The following is a 13499-nucleotide window of genomic DNA, read 5'->3' on the forward strand; positions in this document are numbered from 1 at the left end:
GCCCTGGCAAGAATATACCAATACAATTCTACTTACGGGGGTTATAGGAACCTCCCATAGATTATGCATTGTTATCTAGTAAAATATTCATGAATCTTATAGAACTAGGAAAATGGCTCTTACAACCATAATGAGGACTCTTCTGTTATCTGCAGTGTAGGTCTTCCTTGGACTACCAGTCCCTTTGTTATGTTCTTCTTCATGATATTCCAGACAGCTGATTTCTTAAGGTTTTACAGATGTCTCAAATGGTTATTTTTTGTTTTTCACCCTCATGATAGCTTCTTTGACTTTCACTGGCGCAGCTCTTGTCCTTACGTCGAACAGTTGTGTGCTGCTGCCTGCTCTTAAGACTCCTCACCCTATTCAGTTCCAGCTATATTCTAACCTTATTATCAGATAAAAGAACCGTTTTTTTTTTTAAACATGGTTTTTAATATTACAAAACATTAAATTCAAACAAACTATGAATCAAATAAAATATTGATATTTAATGTATTGTAGTGTGAAAAGAAAAAAAAAAACTATCATTGTTATTTGCCGTTACTTGCTCCCTTATCTTGGAGGAGCTCCATCCATCCAGTGTGGGAAGCTCAGGTCCAAAGGAGATGCCTCCTTCCAGGGACATCCAGTCTTTATCAGGCTCTGACTGGAGGAGGCGGGGTCAGTCGTCCTTATTGAGCATCTTCTTGGTACTGTGGAAGAAGAAATTAATGCCATAATGGTGCCCATTGCATAGAATTTGATTAGGCGAAGCTCATACAAATGAACCATCACTGCCAAACAGCTATCACCAATATAAAGTTTACAACCTGCTATTTGATAGACTGGGAGCAAAGGAATTTGATCCTGCATCCTTAGGATGTCTGGTGGAGTGCCCCCTACTGGCTGAAATGGCTTATGGCCTCCTTGAGCACCCACAAGCTTGGCAGATGTGGACACACCGTACTCTCCTCACAGACAAGTCAGCCATATGGCTCTTGTTCTAATCTGCTGCCATCTGGCGCCCTCTTGTGGCTCGATTTATTCAAAAGAGAAAGAAAAGTTTACTTTTACAAGCATTTATTTACCTCAGTGTCATACACTGAATTGTCAATTCATTAGTTACGGCCCTCACCATTCTACATTTCCATCAAGTCGTACATTGTGTTAACGGTGTGCATTATTAGTAAGGCAGCATTGTATGGCATAGTGTAGAATAGAGCAGAGTTACACATTATAATGTAGCAGAGTACTGTATAGCATAATATATCATAACATAGTACAGTATAACATGAAAGATGAGACAAAATGAAGATGAAGGTTTTCGGACACCCCATTTAATAATTGGCCAGTTGAGACAAAAAAGAAAAAATAAACAACAAAAGATCTCCAGTGGTCGACATCTTGAGTTAAAGCACTGTTGTCGCTCACAGATGTGGGTTCAGGGATGAATTGTGGCTTTCAACATGGTGGAACAGGTGAAATTTCCGGACTGGAGGCAGAAGTGACATCCGTCATGTCTCTAGATGTCCTTGTTTCTATAGGTAAAAGGACAAAAGGTGTTACTGACAGTGCCACCTTGTGCACCGGACTGGTATTGTGTGTCAGTACTGAGCTGTGAAGACTCCCTCTGGGCACATGGGTTGGACACTTGGCATAGTATATTCAATTGTATAGGATAAAACAGCATTGTGTAGTGTAGTATAGTTTGAGTCCAGGGTACTCCCTGCATGGAGCGCTTTGATTAGAGAGAAAAAGCACTATGTAAATTAAAAGAATTATTACTATTATTATAATAGCAATGTATAGCATAGGATAACATATAGTGTCATAACATAGCAGAGTATACAATGACATACCATAATTTAGTATAACTATAGTATATGATAACATAGCATTTTATAGCGTAGTATGGCGTAGGATAACTTATAACATAGCAGAGTATAGTGTAACATAGCATAATGTATACCTATAATATAGGATAACATAATCTTTTTATAACATAGTACAGTGTAAGATAACATATTACATAGCATAGCATAGTATAGTATGTGATTGCAGAGCATTTTATAGCATCATATAGCATAGGATACATTATCATAGCATACTGGAGTAGCGTATAGTGTAGTACAGTATGCCATAGCATAATATATGTATCATAGTATAGTATGGTATACCATAGCATGATATAGTGTGCCTAGCATAGTATAACATAGCAGGGTTTAATGTAACATAGCATAATTATAGGATGCTACAGTATTGAATAACATAGCATTTTATAGCATAATGTAACACAGAATAATATACTGTATTATAGCATACTGTAGTATAGTGTAGTGTAGTATATAATAGTACTACATCTTATAGTATTAGTATAGTATAGCACCATAGAGTAGTGATATGGCATGGAGTAGACATCACAGCTCCATCACTTCAAGTCGGTTTTCTGTGCCGTTGACTTCATGCTTTCCATGTTCACAATATATTTGGGGACATCATTTTTATAGGGACATGAGGTTGAATATGTTAGATGTCACAAGATGGCTAAGCTAATTTCTGTTTTTATGTAGTCTTTATTTCATCGTCACCACTGCGCTCTGGTGGAGTACAGTAGATACTGGAACGGCTTTCTCTACAGAAGTCAACAACTGCTCTCATGTACAACTAACACTGATTTTGCAAATCCTATACCAAATGGCATATAACAGAGATATGTGCATTGCATGGTGCACTGCAAGCGTTAATGCCAAGGTCTGTGATGATTACTTAGATATCAACCCTTGTCTTAGATGGGTAGCACACCTAGTCGATAGCTAAAACGTTGAATCATATACTCATTTCCTCACAGTGAGGTTAGAATTTAACAAAGAAAAACAAAATCCCGAGTAATATACTGTAGATGAGGTGGAAAGCCTAACAGCTAATTGGAACAGCAAATCTGTCTAGCCTGATGCCTCGGGATGCTCGTTCTACTGTTTATTAAATTTCTCCTTATTTTACACTTCTAATGCTGTTCTTTTATACCGACTACAGGTAAAGCTTGTAAACATCAGAAATGATGACATAACAGATGGGAACCCGAAGCTGACGCTAGGCTTGATATGGACCATCATCCTGCACTTTCAGGTAGGCTCATGGCTGTCCTTATCGCTGCTCCTCCTACCGCTTCAAAATGCGTCTAGCCTGTCCGCCATTTACCTGTTCTGTTGTTGTGGTGGGCAAAGATTTTAAGGAGAATAAGATAGGAGTGGAGCCTTGTAAGAGGGCAAGTGCTTCTAGTGGTGGCCAGTTAAAGAACTGTGGCTGTCCTTATAAAAAAGGTTAGCTTTATTGCAAGTGTATTCTGGAAATTCATAAGTAAAATTGTCATTTTTATCAGTTGTCTGCAAATTGTAGTTGGTCTGTGGCTGTGGTCTTTGGACGGTCTGCAGGACATGTAAGCTGTTTCCTGTGATAGTGACGAGTTTATTCTTAGTTTGCCTTCAGCGCATACACTGAAAGCTTTTTCTTGTTCTTTGTGGTCTCTTTAGAAGGTCTCTTCTAAAGGATCAGACTGTGGCTGAGCTTCAGTTAAAGCATGGCGTCTTCACACTAGCAGAAAAGTAAGCCTATCTAAGTATAGATAGCTAGACAGATGCGAGAGGCACTATATTATAGATAGTGTGGTGGTCAGCTGGGGGCTGTTCCCAGCCGCGACGCCTGGAAGGACCAGGAGAGGGACTGTGCCTCCCCTGGACCACGAGAGGGTAGCCACCTTGGTTTGTATGGGGGCCACGGGAATTGAGCATGGAAGCTCAACCCTACAGGGGCCCATGGCCACCTCCAGGGGGCGCCCGGAAGGTTGTGGAGCCCTGGACGTCAGCACTTCTGCCACACCCGGAGGTGCCGGCGGAAGGAATACCAGGAACACCCGGAGTGCTTCCAGGTGCGCAGGAAGTTCATCAGAGGGCACCTGGAGCCCGTCCAGGTGGAAATAAAAGGGTCTGCCTCCCTCCAGTCATCAGCCGGAGTTGGGAGGAAGGGGATGAGGCTCGGAGGAGAGGAGTGGAGGCGGTGAAGGAAGGACTGCTAGAAGGCCCAGAACAGACGTAGGGGTATTTGGTGTAGGGACACTGGGTTGTGTGCGGGACTGTGTTCATTATACTGTAAATAGTGTAAATAAATAAAAGTGTGTGTTTTGGGAACTGTTGGTGTGTGCCTGTCTGTGTCTGGGCTGTACTTTCACAATAGACAGATAAATAGTGAAAGGCACTATATTATATATAGATAGATAGATATGAAAACCTCTATGTAAGAGATAGTTTTGAAAGGCACCGTATAATAGACAAATAGTTAGATTGATACGAAAGGCACTATATAATGAATAGATTGACAGCAACTGCCCCTAATTAAATCAACAGAATTATGGCAATTATTAAAGTCAGTTAAATAGTGAACACAACTAAGCTTGACTGAAAAAAATGTTATTTGTTCACACTGCTACCTTCTATTATTATAAGAAGATATTCCCCATAAAAAATAAATGGACAGAAAGATAGATTTGAAGTCACTATATAAGTAATAGATGGATAGATAGAGTGAAAGGTTCTATATGATAGATAGATAGATAGATAGATAGATAGATAGATAAATACTGATCTGTGTCTATAGATAAACAGATAGATAAATAGATGTGAAAGGCACTATATAGTATATAGATAGATAGAGTAAAAGGCACTATATAACAGATAGACAGATAAATAGGAAATAAACCATATAATAGATAGATAAATATTGATCTGTGTCTACAGATAGACAGATCGATAGATAGATGTGAAAGGCACTATATAGTATATAGATAGATAGATAGAGTAAAAGGCACTATATAACAGATAGACAGATAAATAGGAAATAAACTATATAATAGATAGATAGATAGATAAATATTGATCTGTGTCTACAGATAGACAGATAGATAGATAGATAGATGTGAAAGGCACTATATAGTATATAGACAGATAGATAGAGTAAAAAGCACTATATAACAGATAGACAGATAAGTAGGAAATAAACTATATAATAGATAGATAGATAGATAAATATTAATCTGTGTCTACAGATCGATAGATAGATGTGAAAGGCACTATATAGTATAAAGATAGATAGATAGAGTAAAAGGCACTATGTAACAGATAGACAGATAAATAGGAAATAAACTATATAATAGATAGATAGATAAATATTGATCTGTGTCTACAGATAGACAGAGATAGATGTGAAAGGCACTATATAGTATAAAGATAGATAGATAGACTGATAAGTAGGAAATAAACTATATAATAGATAGATAGATAAATATTGATCTGTGTCTATCGATAGACAGATAGATAAATAGATGTGAAAGGCACTATATAGTAGATAGATAGATAGAGTAAAAGGCACTATATAACAGATAAACAGATAAATAGGAAATAAACTATATAATAGATAGATAGATAAATATTGATCTGTGTCTACAGATAGACAGATAGATAGATAGATAGATAGATATGAAAGGCACTATATAACATAAACAGATAAATGTGAAAGGTGCCATATAATAAGATAGGTAGGTAGGAAAGGCACTGTATAATAGATAGATGCAAAAGGCACTATATGATAGATAGATAGATAGATGTGAAAGTTGCTATATAATTGATAGTTAAATGTTATTTGTCACCACTCTGTTTTATGTTTAATGTATTTTAATCGCACATTGTCAACAGCGTTGTTCAATCGTACGCTGAGATTGGTAATATTGGTGACTTTTGCTTCTATTGGTTTATATAAATATGAATCTGACTTGATGGTTGCTGCTCTTCTCATTCCCATTATCACACCGTATGATTGATTTTTATTTTATTTTATTGTTTTAATGTTTGCTCTTTCTTGGTGAGTAGTCATCCTGCCTTTGATTGATGGTGTGCCCATTGTTTTGACATTTAAGGTCAGTCTAACCAACAGGTTGTACTCAGTGATGCCAGGATCAGCTCCTGTCGCCCACAGTCCTTTACTGGTTAAGCTGGTGTAGAAGTGAAGTTTACATGGACAGCTAGATGGAGTAGACGTGATGTTTTCTACTGTTCTGTGACTTCTGCCTGGTGGCTGGGTGTGTGTTTTTTTTGGCTTTACAGCTGGCTGTGGTTGGCAGCCTTTTGCCTTCGTTTCAGTAAATGTCGCATGGTGGTTCCACAAATATTCCACATGTTTTGCCGAGTGTGGGTCTTACACCTCCATGAAAAATATTTTGAAAGTAATCAGAAAAATGTGACCCTGTTTTTGTACAAATAATCTGTTACATTCCTGCATACAACAGCTTGCAGGGTCTTGTCTATGGACGTGGACTGTGCTGCTCTTAATCAATATTTGTTCAGATTAAAGCCAGCGAAAACAAACTTTAACAGGTTTAGAACAGTTTCATAAACTCTCACTTGGGGTCACAGAGTCCAGTGGCGGTCTTCTTGTGGCTGTTTTTATTCACATTTAGTTGCAGTGCCATAAAAAATGAATTCTCCCTTGCTGATTTCCTCTTATATTACAAATATTTGCCACTGAATGTTTTCAGGTCATCACCTAGAGTCTAATATTAGCTACAGGGCACAACTTTATCATGCATCTAGTGAATAAAGTTAACCAACAAGGAAACGGCATTATGTGAAAATGTAATTGCCCCCTCAGTGACTGATACTGTGTGACCACCAGGAAGTCACTTTGCCTGCCTGTGCTCCAATTGGTAAAAAGCAAACAAATGTAACCAATTATATCTCAGATGTCGTAAGTCGGCTTGGATAAAGGCGTCAGCTAAATAAGTAAAAGTAAAAAGTAAATCAAGCCAACTAATGAGTGGACACGGCCAGTCCTGATCATTATAAATCTTTTTTATTTTTATTCTTACCATCCCAGTCAAAGTGATTTAATTGTAATCACCCGTAATTTGTAACAAAAAAACATGCTTTTAATTAGGATCATAAAAACATTACCCCACAGCCCAAACGCATACGTTTGATTTACCAATTAACCAGAACAATCCCTGCATTGAAATCCATAGGGTTACCAAGGATTATTTCAGCAGCACATCTAATTTTTCAGTAACATTCACCTTAGTAAAAGTGTCTGTGTGTCGTTATCTGTTTGTCTGTCTGGTTGCTATGTCTCTGTCATTCCAACAGATGGCACATCACATCACAAACACTGCTTTTACAAATCCCTTTCTAAATGGCATATAACAGAGTCTTATGCATTGCATTTGTCATTCTAACAAATGGCGCATCACACACATTAGGAGGCAGCCAGGAGCAGGGAAAACATTGGGGTACTAACTCAGTAACCCTGTTTAATAAAACCAAAGGTCCTACAAAAAGGAGTAGTTATAAAATAAATAGGAATACCGTAGAACTTAAAAGACATGGAGCTATTGGTCTTCCTATTGATCTGCTCCAGTCTGGGATGAAGCTGACACCTTTTTGGCTCCTTGCTTTTTATAGCGGAACAACCAGGAGGGGCAGGACTTGTTAGTGACATCATGGCCAGTAGTGCGTGCCCTGTCTGTGCGTCTTGTATAGGCTGTGGAGAAAGAAGAGGATGCCAAATGCGACAGTGCCCTCTCTCACCCTGCATTGGTATTGCTTATCTTGGTTGAACTTGTCAGCGGACATCTAGGCACAGATGCTTGACAGTGCATTACAAAGTGTATTCCGGACCATGAGGGGGCAACCGCCCTGGTTACGTTGGGGACCACGGTGTAGGGCTTGGAAGCCCAACCCTGTAGGGGCCCGTGGTCACCGCCAGGGGGCGCCCCGGTGCCTGGAGAGCCCTGGACCTCAACACTTTCGCCACACCCGGAAGTGCTGGGGGGAAGTAGAACGGGGACACCCAGAGGGCTTCTGGGTGCACAGCCGGCACTTCCTCCACACGGGAGTGTCGGCAGAGGAGTGTCGGGAAGCACCTGGAGCCCATCCGGGCATGCATAATAGGGGCCGGCCGCCTCCCTGCAGACAGAGACTGGAGTCGGGTGGAGGTGGACAAGAGTCTTGTTGGAGAAGAGTGGAGGCGGCCTGAAGAAGGCAGGCACTGGAGAGAGAGGCCTGGACTTTGTGGGATTGGTGCTGGAGGCACTGGGTTTGTACTTTGACTTATTGTACATACTGTAAATAAACGTGTGCTGGGTGACAAAATGATGCCCGTCTGTCTGTGTCCGGGCTGCTTCCCACAATGTCATTCTAACAGATGATGTATCACAAACATTAACACTGTTTTTTACGAATCCCATTCCAAATGGCATATAACATATACACTGTATTTGTGGTGGAGACCTGGGTTCGCTTCCCAGGTCCTCCCTGCGTGGAGTTTGCTTGTTCTCCCTGTGTCTCCGTGGGTTTCCTCCGGGTGCTCCTGTTTCCTCCCACAGTCCAAAGACATGCAGGTTAGGTGCATTGGCGATCCTAAATTGTCCCTGGTGTGTGTGTGTGTGCCCTGCGGTGGTCTGGTGCCCTGCCCGGTATTTGTTCCTGCCTTGCCCCCTGTGTTGCCTGGGATTGGCTCCAGCAGACCCCCGTGACCCTGTGTTAGGATATTGCAGGTTGGATAATGACTGACTGACTGTATTTCTCATTCCAACAGATGGCACATCACAAATATTTATAGTAATAAAATGCATTGCATATGTCATTCCGGCAAATGGTGCATCATAATCATTAGCACTGCTTTTACGAATCTCATACCAAATGCCATATAACAGACATATCTGTTACATTTGTCATTCCAACAGATGGTGCATCACATCAAAAACATTAACTTGCTTTTACGAATGCAATACCAAATGGCATATAACAGAAACATATGCATTACATATGTCATTCTAACAGATGACGCACCACAAACATTAACAGTGTTTTTATGAATCCCATACCAAATGGCATATAATAGAGACATATACAATGCATTTGTCATTCCAACAGATGGCACATCACAAGCATTAACACTGATTTCACAAATCCGATACCAAATGGCATGCTGTATAACAGACATATACACTGCATTTGACATTTTAACAAATGGTGCATCACATCACAAACATTGACACTGCTTTTACAAATCCCATACCAAATGCCATATAAACGGAGACATATGTGTTACATTTCTCATTTCAACAGACGGTGCATCACTTCACAAACATTAACAGTGCTTTTACAAATCCTATACCAAATGGCACATAACAGAGATATACGCATTGCATTTGTTACAAGATAATGAGTCAGCCATGAAGAGTGATCTTTGAAATATTTGAATTTGAAATTTATTTCTGTCTCTCCTAAACCACACTGCAGCAGCGATCTGCCAAAATTGTATGTTTGTGTGTCATATGAATGACACTTCATGAAAGATTATACCATCATTATGCTGAAATATTAACCGCTGCTTAAAATATAATGGCACTCAACTTCCCTGTTAGGAGTCGCTCTGCTAATCTTTTCCAGATCAGCTGCGGTTCGGACTTAAATGAAAGCGCCACTCTGTTGCCCTCTGCTGTCTCAGACTGGGGCTAACCTAACACTTCATTCTAAGCTTGGATGTGGATTGTTTTATGCTTTGATTTTTCTAGAATATTTTCTCAGTTTCTTACAGCCTTTTATTAAATTATACAGTCACTCAGAAAATGAGTATTACTTGATGGGCGCCTTTATCCGACGTCACACACCACATCTAAAGTACGGTGGGTTACGTTTCTTTTTATTTCTCCAATTGGAGCACAGGCAGGTGAAGGGACCTGCTCACAGTCACACAGTGGTGTCAGTAGTGGGATTTGAACCCACAACCACAAGGTCGGAAAGCCCAGAGCCTTCACCAGTACAGTACAGCACACTGCCTGTCTAGCGTCTTTGGACCACTGTACTAATACTGGGTAGGGCCCCCTTTTTTGGTCTCAACACAAGCCTCTTATGGCGTGGATTCCACAAGATGGTGGAAATATTCCTCTGAGATTCTGGTCCACCTGATTGTACTCACACAATCTCTGCAGATTTGTCAGCTGCACATTCAAGTTGTGAATCTCCCAGTCTGCCACATCTCATAAATGCTGTACTGCATTCAGATCTGGTGACTGGGAAGTCCACTGAAGAACACAACTCATTGTTATGTGATGCAATGCGTTATCATGCTGGAAGTAGCCATTAGGAGATGTAGCCATCAAGAGCTGCACATGACCAGGGAACAAAACTGAAATAGGCTGTGGCATTCAACGGGTGACTGATTGGTATTAACAGAGGCCCAAAATGTGCCAAGAAAACATTCTCCACACCATCACACCACCACCACCACCACCACCAGCAGCTTGGACTCATGAACCAAGGCAGGTTGGGTGCCTGGATTCATGCTGTTGGTGCCAACCATCTGTGTGCCCCAGCAGAAAGTCGAGATCCATCAGACCAGGCTACACTTTGTCCATTTTTGGTGATTCTGTGCCCACTGCAGACTCAGCTTTCTGTTCTTGGCTGACAGGAGTGGAACCTGACGTGGCCTTCAACTGTTGTAGCCCATCCGCCTCAAGGTGTGACGTCCATTTTTAATCCCATCCTATTACAGGTAAATTATTAAGGATAGGACTGAGCAGCACGTGGCAGGAACAGGAGTTTTACTGAGCAGTCAGCTTGGGTTCAGACGTGGAGGTCGTGTTCTACTAACATGCTGGAATTGTATGGGGAAGCAAGAAAAGGATACGACCAGAGTGGAGCTTATGAGATTATTTATTTGGACTTTCAGAAAGCATTTGATGAGGTGCCACCTGAGAGAGTGGGCATCAAACTAAAAGAAGTGGTAGTTCAGGGTGTGGAGTGTAGATGAGTGCAGAATTGTCACAGACACAGATAGCAGGGGGTGATGGTGTGAGGAACCTCATCAGAATTGGCTGATGTTAAGAGTGGTGGCCAGCAGTGGTCAGTGCTGAGGCTGCTTCTATATTTAATATATAAAAATGATTTAGATAGGAATAGAAGTAACAAGCTGGTTAAGTGTGCAGATGATACCAAGATAGGTGGATTAGCAGATAATCGAGAATCCGTTGAATCATCACAGACGGACTTGGACAGCAGAAGGCTTGGGCAGATGAAATTTAATGTCAGTAAATGTAAAGAATTACACGTAGGAAGTAAAAATGTGAGGTTTGAATACACAATGGGAGGTCAGAAAATCGAATGTTCAACTTATGGGAAGGATTTAGAAGTCGTAGTGGACTTTCAACCAGCAGGCACTGTTCAGAAGCCATTAAGAAGGCTAACAGACTATCAGGTTATATAGCGCCTTGATGTGTGGAGTACAAGTCACAGGAGGTTCAGCTCAAGCTTTATAACACACTGGTGAGGCCTCATCTGGAGTCCTGTGTGCTGATTTGGTGTCCAATCTATAAAAAAGACACAGACAGACAGACAGATGGGTGGACAAACGGGAAGGCAGATGGACGGACAGATGGATGAGCAAAGAGACAGGCGAACATGCAGATAGACGGATGGGCAAACAGATGGGTGGATGGATGGATGGGCAGATAGACAAACAGGGTGATGAGCGGAAGGACGGATGGACAGGTGGAAATATGGTGGACTGACAGACAGGCAGACAGATGGACATGGGATTTTGCAATGGGTGCCGTGCACATTATATGCAAACACACCTAAAAAGAGTAAATTCTCTATGGGTAAAAAAACTATAAACACACAGAATCAGTAGTGAGTGTACATACAAAAACAATTAACACACCATGAATCACAACAATACAATGAGATGCCAGAAGAAGACCATACTATTTATTTATTTATTTTTATGTAGAATTTGAAACTAACAGGATAAAAGCCTCAGCACTCAGTCTCTGGCATTGTGAACTTTATCATGTATAACCAGAGTGGCCTGTAGAGGGAGCTCTCTAGGAGGTTAAAGTGAATATCAGGGTTTTTTCTCAGAAGGAAGAAGTCTTGTCCATCACGACGACGACGGCAGCACCGCGGCGGTGGAGATTTAATTTAGGATGCTGTGCAGATAACAATCTCTACTATTTTTGTGTGATAAAGACAGACACATAGTGCACATAGTTAGCTGACATTCAGCCAAACCCGGAATGTGCCGTTTATTTATTTATTTTAAAAAAAGAAAGAAAATTGCACTCAATGCCCAGCGGCTGCTTTGAATGATCTGTCCTGCCCACAAGGCAGATTATTTTAGGGAACACAGGAGAAAATCGAGCTTCCAGTAGTTTTGATTGAGCGTACGCCTGTTAGCCACTTGACTTGGCAGCTCGGCCTCAGTGCCATTTATCAGCAAAAGAAGAATGTTTGAGATGCGGCACCGAATACCTTCTAGTAAAAAATTACAAATTTATTTAGAAACATGTTTAACTGTGCTTGGGGTAATAAAATATATTGACAGCTAGCTTGGGAGATTTATAATATGTGCCTACACCTGCCGCTGTCAGCCTCACGCAAGGAGTTTGGCATTAGTGCTACTGGGTATGGACCTGTTCCTTCTTGAATTTTCACTTTGAGGGAGAAGGGGCCTTCACTCATTTTACTTGGAATCTAGGCACTGGCCTGACATTTTTTTTTCACTGTTTCTCATTACTTCTAAAAGTTAATAAGCTTCCCTTCTTGTTAGGCTTTTGACAAAATGCCTCTGATGATCGGCATGAGAGAGCGAGGTCTTGTCTGGAGCCGTTTGTGTTGGCGGAGCAGTGGGCTCGTCTTCTGTGATTGAGGGAATTTACAGACCGGCTCATTTGCTATTGATATGTGCTGAAGATGTTTGGATTTGAGATCCAAAGATGAATATGAGACCAGTGTTCAGAACTTCAGCTTTGGTTTAATGCTTTTGACATCTAGAGCTGTTAATCAATAAACACAGGAACCATGTGTCTGATATGCGTGTGAGCAACGCTGGAGCACCTCACTCTCCACCGCTGACTGTAAATACTGCAGATAGATAGTTAGATAGATAGATAGAAATGATAGGCACCATATAATAGATAGATAGATAGAAATGAAAGGCACCATATTATTGATAGATAGATAGATAGATAGATAGATAGATAGATAGATAGATAGATAGATAGATAGATAGACGGACAGACAGACAGATAGCAACAGATGGCACACCACAGACACTACTACAGATACCAAAGCAAATGGCATGTAACAGAGAGATAGCCCTGGACAGACACACAGATACACAAACACAAGCTAAGTTTCCATCCAGTTTTTTGCGACGTTTTGTTATCGACAAACAGAATATACGTAAAAAAAATGTGTGAAATTTGCTGTCTCCAGCCTGTTTCCATCAAACTGGCTTTTTATCGATAAAATGGTGTGCGTGATGACGTCATCCCCCCCCAAAACGAACTGTCGCATAACTTTTGTTGTATCGCGAAAAAAATCTGCCCTTGAGCCGTTTCCATACATAATTTTGTGTATGTCGCAAATTATCTACCTTTTGTTTTCCACGTTACACCCCCTCCACTAAAC

The 13499-nt window shown here is 40.8% G+C and overlaps 1 protein-coding gene across 1 annotated transcript in view; it reads left to right on the forward strand.

Moving 5' to 3' along the window:
• The window catches only part of dst (dystonin), a 565996-nt gene that overhangs the window by 179939 nt on the left and 372558 nt on the right, over positions 1-13499 (forward strand). Inside the window, exon 8 of the mRNA XM_051919257.1 lies at positions 3016-3108. Within this exon, the coding sequence (XP_051775217.1) occupies positions 3016-3108 (93 nt within the window). The remainder of the gene's footprint in view (positions 1-3015; positions 3109-13499) is intronic.

This window comes from Erpetoichthys calabaricus, chromosome 15, assembly GCF_900747795.2.
Source record: "Erpetoichthys calabaricus chromosome 15, fErpCal1.3, whole genome shotgun sequence".
Classification (NCBI taxonomy): Eukaryota; Metazoa; Chordata; class Cladistia; order Polypteriformes; family Polypteridae; genus Erpetoichthys; species Erpetoichthys calabaricus.